Consider the following 25,352-nt stretch of genomic DNA (forward strand, 5'->3'; position numbering starts at 1 on the left):
GCTTCATACTGTAAGTAGCCACATGGCTGCACTATCAATATCAAAAAGTAATAGGTTTGGAGCACTTTGGTAGCTGAGTAGTTACAGTGCATGCTGCATAACCGCAGTGTTACTGGTTCAACTCCAGCAAGGAACCTTTACTACATGTCATTTGCTCCTCTCTCTCTTTCCCTGTTTCCTGTTGGCCTCATTGCCAGCTATTTTCGAATGAAGGCAAAAAAAAAGCCCAAAAACATAATATAAAAAAAAACAAACAAACTATTAGGTCCTTTGACTACTGCAAAACTTCACTGTAATCTGCTGTGTAATTTTTGAGATATCCCGCCTACAGACAAACATCCTCTTCTTGGTGGAGATAACTATCTACATTTAGTTTCTTTCTTCCTGGCCATATGCTGCAGTTTTTTGTTGTTGCAATTTTTATGTGTATTCTGAAGCCTTTGTTCAAGCTCGGTGAAGCTGATAAACAGTATCAGTCACACGAGGGATTAGTTACACACGGCGCTCCCATCCCAGTGCTCCTCTGCTTAATTCCAACTCTATTCATTTGCATGCTGCAGACTATTTGAAACTTACTGGACATCTTTGGTATGCGGATGGGGCCACTGCTGGTGCCATCGCCCCCCTTGGTCAGAGCTTTGATCTCAATGAGGTAGTCCTCTCCGGAGGGGATTTGAAGCTCTACGCTGGTCTTATTGGTTTCCAGTACAGTAGTCCTACCATGCCAGTTCTGACGATACACAACCTGGAGATGAGTGTGGATCCTGGTTAACATATTTTTCTTCAATAGTAACAGAAATTATACATACAGTATGTAACCTCTCAGCAGACAGATGAATGACTTCATTCAACATATTGGATTAGTGTGTGAAAAACAAATCAAGATGGTAAAAGTGGAAGAAGTGTGTGCAGCCAAGTTTTAGTTATTCATTCACAGTCTCTCTCTTAAGGAGGTAATGAACTAAAAATGCCTTGAGAAGTGCAAAGTGACTCAACATAGAGGAACATTACTTCAAAACAGAACCTCAGAGATCATTTTTTATAAACTTAATCATGTAATTTAATTTTCACCAAAATGCAGCAAAAGGTTTAATTTCATAGTTCAAAAGAAACACTTGGCATGGAGAGGACCAAAGTCTAAATTCATTCACAGTATTAGTCTTTGGTCAAATTATGAAACCATTCCTGTCCACATGCACTGCACGCTTCCTTACAAACAGAGTTCCACAAAAGGTTTATCATTAAATGGGCAGGGCGCATACCTCTGGAGAACAAAAAAATATATATCTATTGTGGAAAGCATTATCAAAAACAGTGGGTTTATTCACACAAGTATGCAAAGTGAATCAAATACGATGCTGAAATTCCCTCTGCAGCATGACGCCTTTTATTTTATCACCTGGAACAGATCTTTTAATTTCGAAAGGCCAGACAGGGACAATCCATAATGTAACACTGGAGTGCTGAGGTCTATCTTTCCACTGCAATGAGAAAGCCATTTATTGGGATGACAGCTGCTGAGGCTCTATTTGTTTCCCCCCAGTTCTAGAGTTTCTGTTATTACTCTGACAAACTCACCTTGTATCCTGTCACCTCAGACTCATTTTCCATCGCCTTGACGTGTTCCCAATTTAGAGAGATCTTCGAGTTGGTCAAGTTCCACTCAATATTCCCTGGGGGCTGACTTGGTGCTGCAAGATATGTAATTATATAGACACAAAGTTTCACAAATGAATGCATAAACAGATTGTCACCAGCAGTACTCTAAACTAACTCTGCAGTCAGCCTCAATTCATTTTATACTATAAACTCTTCAACCTTCAAGAGTACAAAGGCCAACGGAGAAAAACAGAGGTCAGGAAAAGCAGAAAAAACGTCTTTGATTACCCTTTCATTTATGTGTGTGAAAACACAGTCAATAAGGATGAAATGAAAAGGTCACCTTGAAGCAGCACAGAGCATTTGAAATCAGGTTAAGTGTAATTGCTGAGATCAAGTGAAATTTCAGTACAAGACCTGTAGTTCAGTTTGTATGTAAGCACTGAAAGTGGCTGAAAGCATTTGAACTGTCATCAGAGCAGTAAGAGGTGAAAAGGAGGTGAACTTTTACTTACTTTGGTGAAATGTCATTTGACAGGTAGGCACTGAACATGTCATTTAAAGAAGACATGAAAGCAATCGAAATGTCAGTTTAATAGTGAACAATAAAAGCGATAAAAACTTGAAGTGCCGCGATGGATAAAGTGTTAGTTGATATGTGAACAGTGATGGCAGTTAAAATGTCAGTGAAAGTTGCTAACCTCTCAGTTGGGAACAAAGTGGCAACCTCCAGAGCTGAAAAATGTGGCAAAAGGTGTAGTTCATCAAATGGCCACTTGTTTCCAGCCTGGTACAAAAAACGTTTTTGGTCTCTGTAACTACTACTACCCTGTTCAACTGCACAGGGGCTGAACCCACCCATATAAATTTCAGTGAGGCTGAAAGTTATGTATAATTAAGGGCATGGCCGCTTTGAGTCACAGGTAGATGCTTTCACAGGCAACATCGGTTATGTAACATAACCATAGCATAACCCCAGATTCACAGAGCTGCAGCCATCGTTCATTCAGTGTGTTTTAAATTCATGAAAGTTAATTGTAACATTTTGGTCACATAAAAATCCAGATGCTCAGTATTTTCTGCTACATGTATTTTATTTTAATATTATTAAGCCTGTTTTTCACTAGCACAACTTAGCATTAGCATTAACACAGTTAACCATAGAATGTAAATGCTCCATGCTAACCAAGCTAGCAGCTAGTGCTAGTTAGTCCAAATGGTAACGCCAAAAATCCAAGACGGCGACAGTCAAAATACAAACTTGAGAATTCAATATGGGTCATTAAACCAATGCATGATATCACAGCAACTATGTCCATTAATTTTATAGTCTATCATGGTCTATGGTAAAAAATTGTGTCAGAGGCTGAAAGTAATTCAAATATATAATTTTCAATAGTCTTATTTAGCACTTAGCATCAGTAAAACCTGTATTTACAAAGTGCTTCATATAGCAGCAAAGCAAGTCAAGGCAGCAAAACAGAGTTGAATGATAGGTTCCAATTTTTTTTCAAGTCTATATTAAAACATATAAAAACTATATGTTACATTAGACAAGTTATTGGTTCCTATAATCATTCTTTCTCTCCACACTACCTTTCTCTCCACACTAAAGCGATCCCTTCATAAACCACTACTACCAGAATGTGGTATCTTTCAGATAGTCAAGTGTAGGTCTATTGTCAGCAGTTAACTTAGCAGTTAAAACCATGACATACTCATGAGTCCAAATTCCTGCAGTAAAATAACTACTTGTGTTGTTCACACTTATTCAGTGATGAAACTATTTAGAATATGTTCTACATAAATTGTATGTGATGTTTTGGTCAGATTTTTAGTCTAAAACATATGAGAACTTTAACACTCAGATTCAATATCAGTCTTAGAACATCCATGATGTGTTTCTAATTATAGAAATTAAACTCCTCTTTATGTCATTAAACCCCCTAAAGTGCCAGAAATACAGTATTACAGGGGAGGCCCTGGGGAGGCCCTGGTATAGACAGTAGAAATGACCACAGCAACCAATAAGTGTTATCGGTTGCATACAGTCTGACATGTGAGAAACCCATAAAATGGAATAAAACACATTTTTGTGTACTGTGGTTCAACTCACGAGGTTTCTTGGTGGTGATGTTAAAAGCAGGGCTGCAGGGTCCAAGTCCAGCGCTGTTTTGGGCTCTGACTGAGATCAGATATACCGTGCTGCCCTTCAAGCCAGAGAGTAGAGCTGTGGTGTCGATAACCCTCACTCTCTCTGCTTCACTCTGCTGAAATCCTTTCTCCCAGAAGAGAACCTAAACCAAAGACATGAGCATTACCACAGGCCTCCAGTCATACTGCCTACCTTACCCTTTTGAGCTGTTTTCTGTGAAAGTATGGCAACTGAGATGGGACAAACTAAAGTTCCAACTACTATTAAAAACTTATATTTACAGCACCTTTCCAGCTGAGAGAATAACAGTACATATATAGTGCATTTGATTTGAAGTACAGGGTGTCCATAAAGTCTCTTTAAAATTTAACACATTTATTACAAAAGCAAATGAATTAGACACATCTGTGGAGATGTAATCATTTAATACACCTCTATATGGGCGCCATTAGTTGCACGAAGCACATCAAGACAGTACTCGATTTCCTGCCATGTTCGCTGTAGCATAGCCTCATCAATGGTGGCAATGGCATCAGTGATCTTTTGCTTCAGGTCGTCGTTGCCCCGTATCTTTGTTCGATACACCATACACAAATGTGATTAAAAACTTTGATAACCACTGAGTACATAGAACAAATCTGATTAACATATCTCATCAATTGCTTTTATAATGATTTTTTTTTTAATTGTAAAGAAACTTTGTGGACACCCTGTACATATAAAGAGGTTTGAGTCAGCTGACACACAAGATATGACAGCGGAGCAATAGGTAGTAGACCACAAATTTATAGTGATGATCAAGTTTACATCAAAGGAACCTCCTTTTAGTTTTTTCCCCCATTTCACTAAGTTGTAAGTCTCTCATATACTGATGCAGTGATTCTATAAGGCCTAACTTAAAAGGTGGAAGAAAGGCAGTTCTATGCTATCCCTCTTATAGCTACTGTAGGTCCTGAGGCACTCCAACCCACATTTTCAAACCACCAAGTGATCCTGTATATCATAATCAGCAATATCAAACGCAGCATGGGAATGAAGAGTACAAGGATAAGGAGCTTGTCAGAATCTGTATTCATGGGGAGATCATGTATGATCCTAAAACGAGACAGGAAAACCAGACAGGAAAATGTCAAACAGATGGTTTGAGAGTAGGCACTTATTCAACTGGCTGCACACAGGTTTTCAGGGATCTTATGTAGGAAAGAAATTAGTGACAAGGCCTGGAGATGCTGATAACAGATGCATCTAGGGTGTCCTTCCTTTTTCCAACAGCGGTTTAATTATAGCAGTTTTACTCGCACTTGGGGAAAATACCTCAAATACCTGAGCAGAAGACATTAAAAGTTTTAACACCAGCTCTGCTAAGAATTTAAAAACACTCTCGAAGAGGGTTGAAAGAGAGGGGTCTAAGCAGGCTTGAGCTCTCTTGCTGAATCTAAATGTCTTATGGAGACAGTGGCAGTAAAGTGCACCGTACTGTCATCGAAGTGTTTTAACAATACCAGTGTTTGTGTGTGGGAGCACAAAGAACACTGTTAATGTTTTACATTGAAGCTAGAGATATATTCCTCATGTTTTCAAGTGGAACAGAGTTTAGTAGAGATAATGGATGGCTGATTTAGCATAATGTGTATTACAAATGTGTATGTGCATTCCCTGTGGTTTCGCTGAATGGTCTCATTATAACAAGCTTAAGATGTACACAAATAAAAGAGCAATAAAGGAAATATACTAACAAACACAACACCCCGTTACATTTAATCCCCCCTATAGTACTGAATATGTCTGGAGTGTGTGCTTGATAGTCATGCCCATAAACTTGCTTCCACTTCAGTGGATTATCACATCCCAGCTGAAGGGAGTTACAGATATAGTATGACCAAGTCAAAACCTGCAGAAATGTTCCTCAGTAATTCAGGAAAAACATTCAGAAAGACATTTGATGATGAAAAAGCAGGTGTTATGTCTTTTACCCAACCAAATCTATTATGAAAGAAACTTGACTGTTAACGAAACCCCTTCCCAAAACAAGGAATGTCCAGTCATAACATACTGTAGCTGTCAAGCTATGATTTTTGCAACATGCATGAATACATTTGTATTTTAAGAGGTTGGTTGGTTTTTCATCACCTTTCCAAACACAGAATTAAAAGCACAAAGTGTATCAATTAAACATGCATTAATTACTATAGCAATCTATTGTCACTTCCAACACCAAGAGTTTCAATTACTGTGTAAAGTATCAATTAAACAATGTGATAATTACTATATAAATCCCCTTTTTGTTGACCTCTTATTCAAATCAAGGGACCACTGTAGTAGTAACTCTGACATTGTTGCCACCGATAGGGAGGGCAGTTTCACTACAGTAATATACCACTTGGATTAGGCTATTTGACAGGTATGACACAAGTAATGTGACTAGCTGAAAGGATACATTAACATTTAAATCATTACTCTCCAACTCAGATACGAGGATGGATTACCAACCTAGCAAAGTTGGTAACTGCCCTGGGACCCCAAACCCCAAGAGGCTCCAGATGCCTCACGGTCACTGCGTTGTCGGTTACTATTTAGTAATTCTTGTTTGTTTGGTAGAGGATAAACGTCTATATTTAATTTCTAACCATGGTTGGACTTGCATTACTACCAACCTGCCCCATCTTGTCAGGAGCTTCGAGAAAGGGCAACAATAAGCTCTGTAATATATCAGTATAGATTGTTCTCACATGGTGTCTAGACAAATAATGAAGCTGCCATGTGTTGTCTGCTGATTGCAATTGACTTGGTGGACTTAGACAGGGCAGGTGGGCAGGACAATTTTGCCCTTAGTCCATAATGGGATAATCTTGCTAACATCAGAGATTTCTAAATCCCATAGTGTATAGGTTTCAAAAATTTGAAGTGCTGCTGAGAGGTTACGTTTACTGAAGTATTTTTAACTTTCTAAGTTTGTGAAGACTTGGAGGTGTATTTACATCTTCTATAATGAGTAGGTGAAGGTGTATCTAAGTGCTCCTGCTATTTTTGTTCATATAGGTGAAATCGCAGTATAAACCAATAAGTTGGGTGAAGTGGGACATAAATTAGGGGGTGTGGTGATGAATCATTATCCTTTCTGTCAGTCACATACCTTTCAAATAGCCTAACCAAAGTGGTATATGACGAAAATGCCACTGAGGAGTGATGGCTTCTTCAAGAAGAACATAATATCGTCTGAATGGTGCGGTTCAGTAAGACGTCATGGCAAATCTGCAGAGAAAGGTGACTTGTGTTTGTAAATTTAAAGGTACTTTTCTTTAACCTGCTACTGGGGCGGTTTATACAGTATGTAATGTTTCTGTATCTATAAAGGGACACAACAGTCATCTACTTATCCCCAGCAAGAGAAATCATGACAAGAGTCAATCATCTTGTAATACATCAAGTAGACATTTTAAAAGATACTTCACTAAAATCAAAGGCACTGCTACCTAAATGGTATTTGTTGGCCACCTTGTATGAAGAGCCCTTTAGGGCTGATACCATGCTGGAACAGACTGTCATATGAGAGCTTTCTGGGCTTTCTACTCCACAGCTGGCTGCTCAGCCTCTGGGAATTGGCAATAAAGGTTTTTTATCAGTTTAGACTACAATATTGTTTCTACTTATTAATTTGATTCTTCATTTGCTCTTTTGTTAATTTGTTTTAATGGAAATTTGCTATACATAGGTTCTACAGTAGAATGAAATATAACCTATATACAACCCAGGGAGCATGTTTCACAGAATTAAGTCACTGTTTGCAATGCATAACACATCAGAAGAATCTATAGTGAAAGATTGTCTGGAAACATAGCAATTAAAATCCGCTGATGAAGTGAATTTTGTTGAAGCACAGTGATCTGGCACACTGTATAGACAGGACATTATGAATGAGATCTGCTCTCAAGTTTCACCATCTCCCTCACTCTTTGGCTAGACTCAGAGACTCATAGAGGCCTCTTGTGAGGATGTGGCTATCCTCATGAGAGGATTCAGGACCAAAAACAGAAGGAGGCTATTTGAGGAGTGCCTCCAGAAGACAGGTTCAAAACTTTGTATTCCAGTTCTGGAATACAAAGTAGACCAAAGTAAAATATATACTATATGAGACCTTTGCAATCAAGTGTTATTCATATAGCCCCTAATGTGTATACATTTCTTTCAACTGTCTTACTATATTAATCTGTACACAATTATTTACAAAGGGCCTGTTAAATTTACTAATGGAGGTTTGCTGCCATGTTCAGTATTTGAGAGTACAGAACTTTAAAGTGCATTCACTACTCTGGTTCTTACTATGTAATTCTCCAAATGCTCTCAAATATTCTTCTCCAAACTTCATCTCTTTCTGAGATGTAGTAATTCAACTTGGGGGCTTTTTACATTGAGTTAATGGCCCTTTCAAACTTGCAACTTGCTATATGTGCCTCCATATTTATAGATCTTGGCTAAGTAAGGTCAAACTGATATTACAAAACGGGGCATTCCTGATCAGTTTTTAACACACACACATTGGCAATGACATTATTTATTCCCACCAGCCCATTGGTGCACCCATCAGTCTAATTGCAGTGAAACAAGCCAATAAGAAACGTGCCTCCCTGGATGTTTTCAAGATTAAATTATGTCCATAATGTGACAAAGCCTCCGGCAATACTATACCTGGTGGCCACTACTTACATTTGAGAACAGGGTTGACCATGAGTTTGTATAAGTGCACGACTAAGATCATTACAGCAAAACAAGTGGTTAGGGTTAGCCCATGACTGGAAATCCAAGCGAGAAAAGACCTGTTAACGGTACTCATCTAAATGCATCTTATATCACCTAGTGTGGATATTGCATTATTATAAGTGTCATTCTGAAGCAACATTATGTTCTACAGTACCTACATGATCTATCAGTATTTCTGACATGGGCTGAAAGAGCACTGACCTGATCCATTACTTTTACGAAACTATAAGCTGAAATTGAATGACACATTTCTTCCATTCTTTTGATTGAATGTCAAACTCTTAGTATGAGATTTCTATAGCAGAAGAAATCCTGAAACTGAATACCTTACTGAATATGAAATATGTCACATTTTAAAAGCCAAGCCAAGTCAAATGTATTCATATAGAACCAAATCACAACAAAAGCCATCCCATGACACTTTTCATATAGAGTCAAGACCATACCCTTTCATTTACAGAGACCCAACACCCCCCCTGGTGACAGCAGTAAGGAAAAACTCCCCTTTAATGGGAAGAAACCTCAAAAAGTACCTGGCTCTAGGTGGGCGGCCATTTGCCTTGAGAGAGAGAGAGGGAGGGAGGAAAGAGGGAGACGAGGAAGCACAAAAACTCCAGGGAAAAAGCCAAGTTAAAAACATGAATTAATTATTTTTACAGATGGAGAGGCAGGGGACAGAGAAGCTCAGGGGCTAGGGGTGGTCCAAGGCAAGCATGAGAGAGCCCTATCTATAAGCCTTATCAAAGAAGAGTTTTAGGCCTACTTTTAAATATAATGAAGGTGTCTGCTCCAAGACAAGACTAGAAGATGGTTCCATAGGAGAGGAGCCGCATAGTTGAAGGTTCTTCCTCCCATTCTACTTTGGAGACTTGAGGAACCACAAGTAAGCCTGCATTCTGGGGGCACAGTGTTCTAGCAGGGTCCTTAGAGACATGTTCAGTGTGGACTAGTTTTCTGTAATATTTTTGAGACAGGATGGTCCTGAATTTGTTATGAAATTGAAAAGGGCAGTCCTTGAAATTTGTTTTATGGTGGAGTTGAAGGACATATTCTGTACAGAGATAACTCCCACTCTCCGGTGGTGCTGAAGGCCAGGGTAATGCCAGTGAGAGTAGCTTTGTCTAATGTGTTCAGGGCCAAGCACAGTAACTTCAGTTTTGTCTGAATTTAGTAGCAGAAAATTGCAGGTCATTCAGGCCTTTATGTCCTTAAGACAAACTTGAAGTTTGGTTGACAGATTGGCTTCATTGATAAATATAATTGGGTATCATCTACATAACAGTGACAATTTATGGGGGGTCTAAGAACAGGTTGGTGGTTTAGATGAAGAAGTCATTAAAGTTAGTTCAGGAGGGATGATAGAAGAAAAACAGTATTTCAGGTTTCAGGTTTGGGGATAAATTGGTGCCTGTTAACTGCAGGAGGTGTCTGCTCCACCTGTGTCAAGCCATTGGTTTAATTCTGATGAACAAGAGAGTCTGTTTAGAAAAGCTATATATCTCAGAGAACTACACAAACGTCAAAGGTAAGTCTCTAGTCCATTAATTGCACTGCGCATTGCATAGAAAAAGTCGACAATTCAACTCAGGCAGCAGGTGGGCATGTCTGTGGTATGAGCAAGACTGTGAAAGTTTCACAGGAATCCACGTACTTGTCGCTCCGCCTGTCTGATTGCCCTACCTGCCTGCTCACCTCTCATTGGAAATGAATTACCTCGGCATGCCAATCACTCGCTGTCTGAAAAGACCACAACACAGGAGCTTTGGCAACCGGGAAAATATGCTTACCACAGAACATCAGCACATCCAACAGAAAAGTGGACTCAAGGTCTGTTAGTCCAAAATGTAAAATCTTCAGTTGCTATGCTTCTCAAATGAAATGCCAAAAGGAAACATTACTGACTGTCTGGGTGCTGTAGCATATGTGTATAAAAGCACACTTATCAGTCTTAACAAATTATTCAGTAAGACATGATTTTAGTGGATACCATTCATGCAAATTAAACTTTACTTACTTTATTTATATACCCAATAAACCCAGTGGAATTCTAATGTATATGTATCCATGTGTTGTGAAGTGTTGTGGTGTTTGTTTCTCTTTGTTCTAACCTGTGTCTCTTCCCAGATTACCACCACTCTTCCTTCCTACCACTATATAGTGATTGCGTGACTGAGCACACCAGTGCTCACTTGCTCTTCAGGGCCTGGAGGAATCATACCAGGGGGCCAGTCGGCAGCATTCAGGCTGTGTGTTGGTTTGTTTTCCCTCAGCTCAGCTGGAGTTGTGTACCGAGGTCAGTACCTTTTGGCTCCCTTTGGGAGGGAGCATGTCTATTAGTGTTGTGTTTAGCCTAAGTTTACTTTAATTGCTAACTGTTTCATTTAAGTTCCTGCTTAGTTCCACTTTCTTGTATGAAAAGTAATTATCAGTTGGGGTTTTGAGGTGTAAGCCTTTATTTATGTTGTTAATAAATTGTTGGTTTGTTTATATATTTCCATAGCCTGAGAGCCAGATAAATCTGCCGAGCTCATGTTTTATTTGCTCTGGCAGATATGTCTGGCCCCCCTCCCATTCAGACAGATTTCCAACCATCCTGACCTGTGACAGGCCGATCACAACCGTTTATCTATCTGTGTGGAGACTTATGGCAGGTGCCCATGCCCATGTGGTGATACTGTGCTGTGATTGGTCAATGTCACTAAACTTCAATGGAGTTTGGTGACATCGATTGACAATCTGCAGAGGTCTGTCCAAATATGAATCAAGATTCTGTCACGGCATTGCCAAATTCCCACCTCAGATGTTTTCAGAAACATATTTTAGTGTACTGTGTGGCTGTAATAAGAGAAAGCTTCCTTCGTGAAAATGGATGAGGCACTGCCAACTTGTGTTGAACAGCGCTACATAACGTTTTACATAGAGCGAGCGAACCAATCAGAAGACCCCACTGATGAGGTAACTTATTTGAATGTGCAACTTGTTTACAGTTGCCTTGCTAATGCTTTACCAGGTGACTTGTCTCACAGACTTGTTGAATATTAAATACATCATAAGAACACCAGACAAAACCAGCTCCTCGTCCGCCATGTTCCTGAAAATAATAAGTGACGTTTTCTGCTGCGTACATATACATCTGGCCTCGCCCCCATCGTCTTCTCTTTGTCTAGAGTTTTATGGCAGTTAGCATAAGTGTTTCATGATCGCCATCTGCTGGACTGTCCCTTACCCCATCTATCCTGGCATTATCATGGCATGTGTGAAAAGGTGGAAGACAAGTGTGAATATTGAAAAAGAAAAATAGCGGTGCTTGAAAGGTTATCTCAGTAATTTACAGGGAACTATGTTTAAAAAAGGCTTTAGTCTAGCAATGCCATACGAATATTTCGGTTCTCCATGCTACTTTGTCAGCTGGTTAATTTTATGTTACTCTGTTCATCCCCTGGATGAATTTTGGTGATGTACCAAGCAGTTATCTTACAAAGAATGCTATCCTACACTGTAAGCTTGGCAAGATGGGTTAATAGCAAGTGAAATAGCACCATCATTTTGATATTTTAAAAAAAATGGCATAGATTGTTTTGTTTTTCCAATTTTCTGTCAGCTGACAAATGATCTCATGTTAGCAGACTGCATATTTAATTTTACTGCCAAGTAGATCCTAGCTAAACACTGGTTGAGAACTGACAGGTGGCTTTATGCTAGGACACAGTAAATGGTCGTCAGTCAGGATCTAAGAAGAGAACAGCAGCACAAGTCAGTGAATCAAGAACGTAAGCCAACAAGCTAAGAGCTGTAAGTAGGATTATTTTAGAAAATATCTGAAATCTACAGCTTAAATTGTCAAAAATGGCTTTCTGGAATTTTGATCCATTTTTGAATGAATAAAGAAAGAGAAATTATAAATATCAATGTTATAGTAATGTAAAGCATTTTTCACAAAATGTGAGCTTCAGTAAATTGGACAGGTTTTAAAGATACAGATGACCTTTGATTAAATGAAAACCAAATTATTTATTATATCTGACGAATTTCAAATGCTAAATTTTAATAAATTTAATATAATTTTTTTTTAATATATATATTTTTTTACAATATTGGATTGACTTGCTGAAATACTGAAAAAAAACAAAAACAAATACCAATACATTTTTTTTTTTTTTTTTAAACTAGCTGTAACACATCATATATTTTCATTTTTGAGCAAAATCTGTGGAATTAGTTTTCCCAGGTTAAAGCATTAATACTCATGCCAACATCAGTCTCTGTTCAATTAACCATTTTGTTTTTTTCCTAACCGCTCACCATGGTGCTTCAAATTCGTGTCTTATAACAATGTGTTAACCAAACACTGGCAATGACCTCAAAGCTTTCCTGTCAGACCACCAGGGCATACCCTGCCATGTAAAATATCTGAGTGCTATTTTTATCTAGGTTTTCCACAACCAAATCCCAGGAGAGTCTTTGTTTTAGAAGATAGTGATGGATGATGTTCACACTTTAAAAAAAAATATTTATTTTCTTTCTTTTTTTTTAAATAGCAGTTCTCAGAAAGCCTGAGGTATTGAGCTCTTTTGAAAATTGGAACAGCTGCCAACAAACCTCTTCATCCCCTGGATTAGCCTGTGTAAAATCTGCCGCTCAAACACATACAGTATTTTAATGTCAGAATATTTCTACGTTGTCGCCATCAGCAGTAATATTCAAATGAACACCAACTTATTGTACTGTCAGTCATTCTGGGATTAATTTCTGCTCCTTGTGTGAATATACCTTGTAGCATTATTATTTCAAGGTTTCTTTTTCTCTCTCCATACCTCATATGCAAGGATCTTCTCACTGCTGGACCCAGGGGGAATTGGTTCCCAGTACACCTCGATCTCAGAGGCTGACACTGTTCGAGCCCACACTCTTGACGGAGCATCGGTGGGCTCTAAATAGTATAGATCATGAATTATTCATTTTTTGCAATTAAGAGTGAAAGCATACATTTTCTTGAATTAACAAAATTAACTTAATGACTATTTGCAGTGTTCACAGGTGAATACTCTCACCTTCCTCTGCTGAAAACACTTTAACGACACGGCTGAACGGCCCCTCTCCAATGCTGTTGTAGACTCCCACTTTCGCTTCAAACTGGGACAGAGGTGCGATGCTGTCGTTTCTGTAAATATATCTTGATGCATCAGGTGATGCCAGCACTGTCTGAATCCAGGTGTTGCTGCCAAGTGGGCGGAAAGCCACGACATAGCCAAAGTCCTCTCCGCTCTGCTGTTCCTCTGGAACAGGCTGAGATAGGGACAGGAAAGTTACGCCTTTGGCCCAAACAACTGTGCACAGAAATTGAATTAGGGAGTTGTAAAAAAGTAAAGCAGAGATAGTTTTATGTCTGACAGACTGCTGGGTGACTGCAGTGTCTTTCTAAGATTTGAGCCTCATCCAAAAAAATGTTAAATTATCTCCCAATTCTAGATTTACACATGTGAAATTTGCACTAGCTCCATATCTATTCACTTTTGATTTGCACAACAGGGGGAGTCATCAGGCAGAAAATCAGAAAACTCTGCCTTTAATTAAAAGCCTTTCCATGAAGCCAGACCACACAGATAAACTTACTCTGCCAGAAGTCCATTCTCATCAAAAGAGTCTCTGTCACAATCAATGCCCACTCATAAACGGTTCTCTTACCTCCCACATGATGACAAGTTCTCCTCGAGCCCCTCCACCACCACTCACATTAACTGGTGCAACCTTGGGAACTAAACGGGCACAAAGGAAACCTAATTATCCTTCAGATTGGACTGTTATGTTTAAAGCAGGTGCAAGGCATTTCTATTAAGCCACACAGCCACTCTGTAGAGCTTCTTATTTACACAAAACCGGTTAATCACGCAGCAGAGGAATTAGGTTTTTTTGTTGACAGTGGCATTACCACCCGTGGACGGCGCTGTTATTAGCCGTGCACCGTATGTTAGCCCCATGTGTGAGGCACAACAGGAAACTAGTTCCCTTGTGATTCAAACAGCGGGATGGAATTACTTGGCAAACCATCTCAAAATAGACACTTTCATGTCACTGCCTGGTGGCATGTGTGGATAGGTTACATTTTTCTGTTGATGTAACTATTAATTAATCATGGCGTGATTTCTAGAGTGCTGACACACATAAGCTGAGTGTTGATACTTAAATGTTTAAAAGTCTAATTCAGTTTCCACTCATGAGAACAAGACAACAGATCTGAAATGAGGAACATCACAGGGTGCACCCAAGGAAAATGAAAAGTAATTAAACAGTTAAATTACATTTTTACGAGTGGGACTGATTAATTTGTGATGAAGAGAAACAACAAATTGAGAGGATACCTGCTGCTTTGGTTCGAATCTGTTTTGATGGCGTGCTGGGTTCTCCAACACCAACACTGTTGATTGCCACCACCCTGAATTCATAATCCACCCAGGGGTTCAAATCTTTCACTGTTGCATGCATCATCTGTCCAGGCACAGAATCAGGAACTAGGATTAAAGAATTTAGAATTGAGATGTGGTTTTTTTTTTCTTCTTCTTCTTCTTTTGATATATTTTACTGAGGCACATTTCACAATCTGTCTCCAACAAATATAAAAAACATTTCACAAACCAGTGAAGTACATCAAACTGAAAATGGTGACATTTGTAAACCTTTTAATACTATTCCAATTACAGTACGTTTCAGGGGTATAAACTGGTCCAGCAGCTCTACATGCTCTGCAATTATTGTGGATATTGCATGGCGATGCCTGTGTGTCACAATGCTATTTTATACACAAACACAATTAATAAATAGAATTAATAAGCTGTCAAAAAAGACTGCGTCAAGTTATAAAGTGATTGACATTACTGAGCTAAACATCTTTCTCCAATTCCCTTGTTATGTTTTAAATCTCGAAGATAAAAGTGTAATCTGAAACAAACAGGGGTGAGGTTTCAGACAGATTAATTTAGGTCTGAGGAAAAAAAAGATGTTTCACTCAATCATGCTTTACTGGATATCACCAAAACATGATGTCACCTGTCAAGGGACTCAGAGGCTGATACCCACTGCAGAGCTTAATGACTGGCCAAAATATTACTTCACACTAATATTGGTTTTCCATAGCAATGCGGAACCCAACCTTTTAGCACATTTAAGGTGGGTGGTGCATAAGGAATGTGAACAGGATTTTATTTTGAAACAGTTAAAAAATTAAAGAGTTGAAAATTACAAATTTACTGCATTAAAGATAAAAAATAATAATCAGGGTCAGTATCTCAGACAAAATCCATATAGACTCATAAAGTCAGTAATAATATCAAACATCATTTTACATAATGCATCAACAACACTAGTCTAAAAGATAACAGGGTTGAATCAATGCATGTCTGATCTTGCGTCAGTTCATTTGAAATTCCTGACTGAGTCTGTAATTCAACTTTTGTTTTGAAGGAATAGTTCAACACATTGGGAAATACACTTATTCACTTTCTTTGCAGAGTTAGATGAGAAGACTGATACCATTCTTAAGTCTGTCTGTTCAAGCAGGAAACAGCTGCCTTGCTCTGTCTGAAGATATAAACCTATCTATCTTTCAACTCTGTGCTTTTTTTGTTTTTTTTGTTTGGTGCTACACAATTCACAGAAAGTGTGGAGCCCAGGACGAATAACTGCTATTATTCTAGTATCTAATGGAGAAAAGTGTTAGACATATAAATGGAACTTCTACTGCTGAAATCAAACATGACATTTTTCCTACTTGTATGCACCATTTTTAGTTTGTTTATTTTCACATTTTTTGCCAAAGCAGACATAGCAGCAGATTTGCTTCATACTGCACATACAGCTCTTTGAACTAGGATTCCATCAATACATTGACCAGGCTGCACATTCACCAATATGAACATCTATCAGTATTACCAGCTGATAAGTAACTAGTTATTTTAGTACCGAATGTACATATCTTGATAACAAGAATTTAAACCAAAAAAATGTAAGGTCGGATACTTTAAACTCTGAAATAACAATATTGTACCAACACTTACAATTCAAGATTGAGTTGGGGCAAAAATGAACACACTGGGCCTGATTTACTAAGGAGAGGTGCATACAGCAGTATTTAAATGAGAGTTTTGTAAGTCTTAATGGAGAGTTTGGACGAGCAAAAAGCTTTAACCCTTTCCTAAATGAAATTTGATCCCATGGAATTAGAGGTTCTAGTGGGAGAGGTTAACAAACATATTGAGTTACAGCAAAAATGTATTAGCAGAAAAAAACACTATATAGGAGAGTATTTGTGACAAAGTCAATGCTGTTAGTAAACCAAATATATTTCACTCCAAAAATATTAATACGGGTGGAAAAAACCTGTTGTCTGCATATTCTGTCATTGGTCCTCAGTCTCCTCGTCTCCACAGTAAAAGCCGGTTAATACCTGCCCTTCAAACCTATTATTTATAGACGCAGTTACCATCACCAAAACCAATTTACCTCCAGGTCTGGTAAATCACAATGTGTGTGCTAAATAACATATTTGCATTTTCTCCTCCCTGTATTTTGCACACTGGGGTTAAAATATTACATATTCATTATGAAACATACTAAATGGACAATGCGTATTATCTTGCACATCTGAAAAACTCAAGCCTCAGTGCACCACATTAGAAAATCAACTTACACATTTTTACACACGCAAACGTTTAGTAAATCAGGCCCACTGTGTACTAAGATGCTGATTCTTCCCTGAGCTGCATTATGACAGCATGAAACCATCAGACTGAAAAATACAAAGAAAGAGCTTTTTTTATTAGGATGTATCAATTTTATGCTCTCTTTTTAAAAAGAGGATCATTTTCTTTTGTCCATTTCTGCAATAGTTGTTTTGATTTTTACTCAAGATGAGTGATTGATAGCTAACTAGGCAGCTTCAAAGTGTGTTTGTTTTTCATAAAAAGTTCTTTGAAATATTTTGAGCATCTAAAACTTTTTTTTTTGTCAACATAAACTATCTTATGTCTCACATATTACACTGTAATAATTCCTCAGTATGTGTTGGTGTTGCAGCTGTTACCTGTCCTCACAGTCTGCCAGCCTATAGAGAAGGGGGTCCTAGCCTGCACCATGTACATGGTAACAGGACTGTGGTTGTCGGATCCAGAGCCCCAGGACAGTTGCACAGTGGCGTCAGTAATGTCAGTCACTACCAGGCCCTCCGGGGCACCGGGAGGTCCTACAACACCCAGAAACAAGGACAGACACTTACATCAGCCTCACTGCACTACAGCAGACAAAACAAATGAAATCATTTCAGTTTGGCCTCATACATAACAGACTCACACACCACCAGAGGTGTTCAGTGATTCATAACTCTCCTAACAACCTAAAGTTTGAGCTAGTGGCCACATAATAGATTCTGCTGGGAGGGAGAGTCTATCAATGCACACTGACTAGCACAGTCCAGTCTGAGCTCAGGTTAGACAATAAGAGGGAAGACAATGTCTCAGTTTACTTACATATGAGGACAGTGGATTTCAGCTTGAAGTTTAACTAAATTCAAGTTGAAGTTTAAAGTTAAATTGTCCATTCTCTTTGAACACTGTTGAATTGTGATATAACGAATCATTTTCTGGTTATATCAAAATCATTTTTAGGCTACAAAGAGGAACCAAGCAGTATTGACAAGTGAGAAGAACTTTGAAATTTGCTCCAGCTTGCTCCTGAGGGCATGTTTGCCTCCACTCAGACAGAAAAGAGCCGTATGGAGCTCCACACTCACATATGGGCTGGCCGAGAGGAGAGAAACTGAAGAATAACATGACACAACATTCATGACAGTGGTTTGGAAAACTGCATCATGAGATTGAACAAAGAGGCAGAATTGAATGAAGGACATGAGGACTGTTAAACCTCCCAAATGTATAAAAGTAGCATCAAGCCTTCAGCAAGCCTACCTGATAGAGGAAGAAGTGTTGCTTGATTTAAGATTATGGAGACAGAAAAATAACCATATTTAAAAGATGCACCATTTGACTTACTTACATACTAAACCAGTCTGAATCTCCCAGATAATAGTATCTGGCCTGTTGGGCCTGTCTGGACCAACTTCTCTATTCGTTTTTTGTATTTTCATTATGGTTGACTACGATCTTGCACATTTGACCTCTCAATTTCAAGACTTACCTTTATGATTATAATAGGCTCACCATGTAACTTTGAATTGTAGCTGTCAAGAGCTCCAATCTCCCAAACCCAAGAGAACATTACAGAGGACCCATATGTCCTAAAATGGAGCTGTGGCTGTTTTTATAATGGAAAAAATGAATGACTAACAACTTAGGTGTCACATTTTCTTAGAAATTTGAGGAAAATACACTTTTTAATCAGTAATGACCTGTTTCAAATTCAAAATATATAGTACTTAGAGGCTATTGTTCTCTTCACCAAGGCAAAGTGGAGAAATGTTGTGAGTTGTCCTGAATGGATAATCATTGAAGAGTGAAAGTTCTTAAAACCCATGTTAATCAAGTAACAGGTAATTTATAACCTTTCAGAGTTAAGATTACTCCTACATGCCAATCAGAGCACTAGTTCAACATGTCAGACTGGACCCTTCAATTAAATTAATCACTTATGTTAAGCAAATCAGCATGAAATATGTGTATAAAGTGACTTTAGATTGTCAAGATTCAACTTCAGAATACTTGGTGTTGAATTTGTTGCAACCTTGAGTGAAAGGTGTTTTTATTCTTGCATGAAGCTGGTTTCTGATCTTTTGGAAGCCCCTGAAGCAGTTGGGGTAACTTACCTGCATCTCCAAAAGTTAAGTTGACTTCATCATAGAGTGAAAAGCATCATCATGGGTTAAAAAAAACGGAACAATTCTGTAATTCCGTAAAGTTCGTGGTTGTCAATCTGAAAATACGTTCAGTTTCTGCTCTGAAAAGTGACATCTTGGTGACGCAGCCTTTATGTGACAACAGTGATATACGCGTGTCGGAAAAACATACGAAATGGAGAAGCTCCGTAGAGAGTGCTGCACAATGACAGCGCTGGGAGTAAAGAGGAACAGCATACCTCTGACAATTAGGTCTGCCGCTGCTGAGACGGTGTCGACTTCAGTGTGTACCATGCACACGTACTTCCCAGAATGCTTCAGCTGGATGTTCCTCACCATCAGGTCACCAGCAAATCCCTAATGATGAAAACACATATGTAGAAGAAGTCTTGCAGAAGAAAAAAAAAACAAAAACACAAGACATATGCAAAGTTGGAGCCAAAAAAGAAAAGTATGGAAAATCCTTGGAACACATTAAATTTCCATGTGCTAGTGCTGTAAATCCACCACAAAAGCAGCTTGGAAGAATTCACCGCAGGACATGACAATCTAGGAAAACAAGTTATTTCTCAGTGGCATTTTTTACAATGTAAAACTGAATTAATTTGTTTTGAAACTGTTTTTTTTATTCCTTTGTGTCAGCGTTTGTTGTGTTTACACTTTTACCCATACAGCTCAGACGAATGACAGAAAAAAGACATTTTCACAGTTGCCTTTTGCACTTCATCACTGTGTATATACACACACGCATCATTCCAAATGCTTTTTTTTTTCTCCTCCCAACAAAATACAGCGATTCACAAATCGTTCCCTGCGTGCAGACAGAAAAGGCAAGTTAAACAGCTGTTGTGATTATGTTCACTGGAAATGTCAGTGTTGTACATCGTCTTCTGTGGGCCTGGTGTGCTGAACCGGAGGGAGCATAAATCTTGTAATCAAAAAAAATTTAGGCTCTCTTGTTCAGGGAGAAATTGATTGATTTGTTCATACAGTGAGATTACCTCCAGGCTGGAGAAATGTCATCCCTGTTTACAGCTTTTCCCCTCAGAAATAACACACTGTAACATCTGTTGGCATCTCTGAAATAGGTGCACACTGTTTCTGACACATGGGTTTCAAGGCAGAACCCACCCTTAAAACAAGCATTACTCTAATGCTTTTATGATATCATAGAACAGTGGTTTCCAAACAGAGGACAGTCAGTGATAATCATACATTATTATATCAACATAAGGAACTATCCAAAAAGTTATGAATGAATTTTTAATATATCATGTCGGTACTCTGTGTGCACCCACTTTCAAATACACAGCAAAATGAAATGACCCCAAGAATGTCTTTTTTAACCCCAATGTTTGCCATTCATGCAGTTGCCAGATGGTCAGAATTGATTGATTGATTGGCTGATTGACAGCCAGCATGAAGGAGAAATCAATGAGCAGGAAAATGGATCCATTATAACATGACAACTTATTATTATCGATTATAACGAACAATAATAATAATAACATACCACAGTGTCACAAAATGGTCCGCTTTTTCAGTTCTGGTGTTTGGAGAGGGGCACACTTCCTACCCCCTTTATCTAATGTGTTTCTATTGTAGCCTGACTGATATATCAGTCAGCTGATATTACTGGATTACATATTGAATATGTTGGCCGATTATTTTATTTTTTTACAAATAGGTTACATAGGTAGGGTTTTATGTATAGCTGACCTTTTTTCTTTATTAAAATAATTTGTTAAACTGTAAAATATCATACCTTCATTACATTTGAGGGATCATTACAAAAAAAGGTGACTACAGTATCTACATATTCTATACATTATACATATAATCGGCCAATATATTGATATTGGAATTGATTTACTCCCTAATATTGGCTCAAGAAATCATTCGGGCCCTAGTTATTGTGTGTATTCCCATATGTCCCACCGTTTACAATACAAGTTTCACATTATAAAGTAATAAGTTATCACATTATAACGCGATAGGGAAACTTATACATTATAACATGAAATGTACCTCATTTTAATATGTGACTCGTCTGATTTAAATGGGTGTGTTACTGCTTTGATGTGATGTTACACAGGTTAAAATTAATTATTTTGTCAATTACTTTGTCGAGAAATATTTCATGTGTTATATAGTTGTATACATTTTATTTGGTATTAAATAAAAGTAAATGTTTGAGAAGTGTCACATGAGCAGTATCAGTCAAGCTAACTCTTGTCACGTAAACAACTAGATCCATGTCCACATGTGTTGAACAGCTGCTTAAAGATAACATACATCTGTTTTTCTGCTACTATAGTAAAGACAGTATCTGCAATGCTGCCTACTACATATGCTAATGTTTTACTATCATTTAATTGTTACAGCAGGGTTTCCCTGATATAATAAAACTTTTTTCCATTAACTTCATAAATTCTTAATCCAGGTTTTAATGAAAAATGAGAAGCATTTGGGGAAATTCCACACAGACTGAAACCTTTAGAATGTGTAATGTGAATAGCACAGAATATTAAGCCAGAAGAGAATAACTCTCAGGAGCTTTCAAAAACCAGTCTGAGAGAAATGATCAGTCTCTGTCAGCTTCCACCTTAAAAAGACAGTGATGTAGGTCAAATCTTTGGTGCTGTTTTTCTTAAACGTGTGCTTGGCGATTGTAGGTAAAGTCTTCACCCACGTTATACATACCCCTCCAATCATGGCAAAGTGCTCCTGCCTGTTGAAATCAATTGGTTTGCCGTTGAAAAACCATTTGAAGACGGGGCTTAGAGAGGAATCGCTGGACACCTCGCATGGCAACACAAGGCTCTGACCCACAGTGGCGTCCAAACTCAAGGGTGGAACAATGATCTTTGTGGGCTCTACACACACAGAGAGAGAGAGAGAGAGAGATAAAAAGAGAATCATTAGTTACTGTATGTATCACAGTATCTCTATAAAAACCAGCTGAATGAAGAAGGTAATAATGCTTAATTTACCCAGAAGAGAGAGACAGATTCTGCTCTATCAGTGTAATTAAGTGACCTTAAATAACTTCACTTAGGAAGCGAATGCCTCCCATAACTCAGTAATGAATAATTAAACACACTGCAATCACAGTGTCAACTAGAAAGAAGAAAAAAAAGTACTTTCTCTCTATAATCATCATTATTTAAAAACCCCAAATGTGAAAAAAAAAATGCTACAGCAGCTCTTTTTAAATTAAATGTTGGTGACAAAAAGAATTCTTCACTCACAGCTACAGACGCTGGTGGTTTTGCCCCCACTCCCGCTACATGAACAATAACTCAAAGCTGACAAAACCATGGATGACTTATATGTCTGTCAAACCGGCAGGAACATAAAACGGCTATATATTTCATTATCAATTTCATGCTTGAGTTAGTATTTTTTTCCCCCCCTTAACAAAAGTTTAAACCCTTTGCCTTTAAAAAGGTGCAGTAGTGAAAACCTGTGGAGGAAAAAGAAAGACAGTACCTTTCACCATTATGGTTCCTGTGCTGCTAGATGTTCCAAAATGGTTCCTGGCCACACATGTGTACCTGCCTCCGTCCGATTTGCTGATGTTGGTGATCCTCAGAGTTCCATCCTCCATGATAGTCTGTCTGAGGAAGAGGAACCAAACTGAAAGAGCCTGTCATGATATTTCACACGTCTCATTTGCTTCAACATTATTCCGCTTTTTTAATTGGATGAAAAAGCGATGATAAGAATCAAAACGACCTACTTCCTTAGCTGAGACGTGCTCCCCCCCCCCCCCCTCTCTCTCTCTCTCTTTCTCTCTCTTTATTTTCCGTTTTCTTTTCTTAAGACCATTTAAAACTTTTATCTTTTCATTTATTTCATTGTGAATTGAAAGCTTCAGAATCTATTTCCAAAAGTCTATTTACACGCCTCAGAAGATAACAATTATCTTTGCTGGAGCAGAACAGATTTGCTGTAGGGTCAGCATAGTATTGACAGCACAAAAGCTTAAATGCACATATTAATTGGATACACAACAGGCCACCGGGGCCGGCGCGGGACGAGCAGAAAGAAGCAGGAGAGGAGAAGCCAAACTGGGAAAGAGGTGGTTTTGAATATGATCTCTTACCTGAAGCCTTATCACTCATCAACACGTGGAGATAGTATCAGCACACTAGTAATAACATGAGAGACGTGCATATCATATAAGAGCAGCTCACTTGAGAACATGCCAGGAAGGTTTCACGGGAGGAATAAACCAAGAGTGTGATGACAGCACTCGAAAGGAAACATGACGAAAACAGCAATTACACAGAGAAATGTTGACCTCGTCCTACTACACTGACAGAGTGTGACTTACACTACTTCTATGTTCAAGATTTCCCTTTATTAAAAGACTCTCCAGTAGAAAAAAAAACAGGAAATATACTATACTCCATATTCTACCAAGAGTTATTTTGGCGCCTTGTGTCTAAACAGACAAGTTGGAAAGCATGTAAACATATGCATAAACGAGTCAGATAATGCTCTCCTGTTGTGACCTTTGGATCCAGTAAATCAAACAGAAATTCAGCGAGCAGCCAGCTTAAAAATCAAACAATTTCATATTGGCTCCCAAGAATAAATATGTATTCACTCGGGCTGAGCTGAGACCCAGAGAGCATGTCTGACACAGGGTGCTTTGCGCTGATTTATTGACAAAAATATCAAACGCTGAGTGATGGAGGCGCACTGAGAACATGACCTGAGGGGCAATGAGCTGCAAAACAAATAGAAACGTAAAGAACTATCTGCTTTGTAGACAAACTCCGTTCCATGCTGTGAATTTCTATTCTCGTCCAAATGCGCTGCCTGCCCAGGTAATGCTTGGGTAATTTTTCTTCCTTTCCTCATGACCAACCCATAGAAAATATGATAACTAATCAATCCCACTGCACACATGTGGAGGCAGGCCTAGTGAGTTACGGAAATTCTATGGAAATACAGCTGTACATATTGATCTGAGCCAGATCCCAGTGAGAAACAGAAGGGGGGGAAAGAAACAGAGGGATACACACTTTAAATTTGCATGTTTGTTATGTGAAAAATAGAATCAACACATGCTACCGTGTTAAAAGCAGTCTGATCAGAGTCCCATGACACATTCTCTCTTCTTTGTAATCATTTTAGTAACTAGAGTTTGATTATTGATAGATTAGGAATATCTGAAACTCAAAAAGCTGTACTTTAAAACGTCACATTAGAGAGAGGTCTTTATTTCTAATTACACTTTGATAAGTATATCTGCTCATGTTTCTGGGATTTTTCCTCATTGTACATGTTAGTGAATACATACAGTATATTGCTGTTTTTAATGAAATCTATATTTTTTTCATATTTAGTAAATAAATCATGAGGTGGGCTTATTTGGAGCACACATGGTCTTAAACAGCTGAAAACATTCCTTAGAAAATTAGAAAAGTAATCAAATGTAATAAGTTACATTACTTTGTTTGAGTCATTGAAATAGTTACCTTACTTATTACATTATAAATAAGGTAACTAGTAATCTGTGACATTTCTAACTTTCCTAACCCTGCTGGTAATCCACTTACTCTAACATGTGGAACAATAATTCTTAATGTTTTGGCAGTGCACAGTTTCACTGTAGCATGCAGCAGCATGCTCATGGATGTATGCTCTCCAACTTCACCAAGTTACCCTGGTTACCCATGCTCATGTCGTGCATTATTAAAATATCCACGTATTTAAACAATAATGCGTCTCCTCCATCTCTCTCCTCTCTCTGTGTCAGTTAGCTAGAGGGCTACGTAGGTACCATCCATAACTACAAGTAATGCTTAACTGAAAAGCACATTATATAACAGGTACTTTGTTTTTTCCCTGGCCTATTTTTGGGGCCAGTCTTTGTTTGTTTGTGTTGACCACGCTGCCATTATCTCAGACCCAGCTTTAAATTGAATACCTTCTTTTATTTGAAACCATCAAACTGATTTTTTTAAGTATTACCCATTTTCAATG

General features: G+C 38.3%; 1 protein-coding gene across 1 annotated transcript in view; it reads right to left on the reverse strand.

Moving 5' to 3' along the window:
* Nucleotides 1-472: 472 nt before the first annotated feature.
* Nucleotides 473-25,352, reverse strand: part of LOC128355073 (contactin-4) — a 41,220-nt gene continuing 16,340 nt past the window's right edge. The window contains exons 11-21 of the mRNA XM_053315247.1: nt 22,845-22,972; nt 22,056-22,228; nt 19,592-19,709; nt 17,589-17,747; nt 14,872-15,021; nt 14,198-14,268; nt 13,564-13,798; nt 13,327-13,442; nt 3,716-3,896; nt 1,579-1,691; nt 473-745 (exon numbers count right to left, since the gene is read on the reverse strand). Coding sequence (XP_053171222.1) covers nt 473-745; nt 1,579-1,691; nt 3,716-3,896; nt 13,327-13,442; nt 13,564-13,798; nt 14,198-14,268; nt 14,872-15,021; nt 17,589-17,747; nt 19,592-19,709; nt 22,056-22,228; nt 22,845-22,972 — 1,717 coding nt within the window. The remainder of the gene's footprint in view (nt 746-1,578; nt 1,692-3,715; nt 3,897-13,326; nt 13,443-13,563; nt 13,799-14,197; nt 14,269-14,871; nt 15,022-17,588; nt 17,748-19,591; nt 19,710-22,055; nt 22,229-22,844; nt 22,973-25,352) is intronic.

This window comes from Scomber japonicus, chromosome 3 (assembly GCF_027409825.1).
Source record: "Scomber japonicus isolate fScoJap1 chromosome 3, fScoJap1.pri, whole genome shotgun sequence".
NCBI classification, from domain to species: Eukaryota; Metazoa; Chordata; class Actinopteri; order Scombriformes; family Scombridae; genus Scomber; species Scomber japonicus.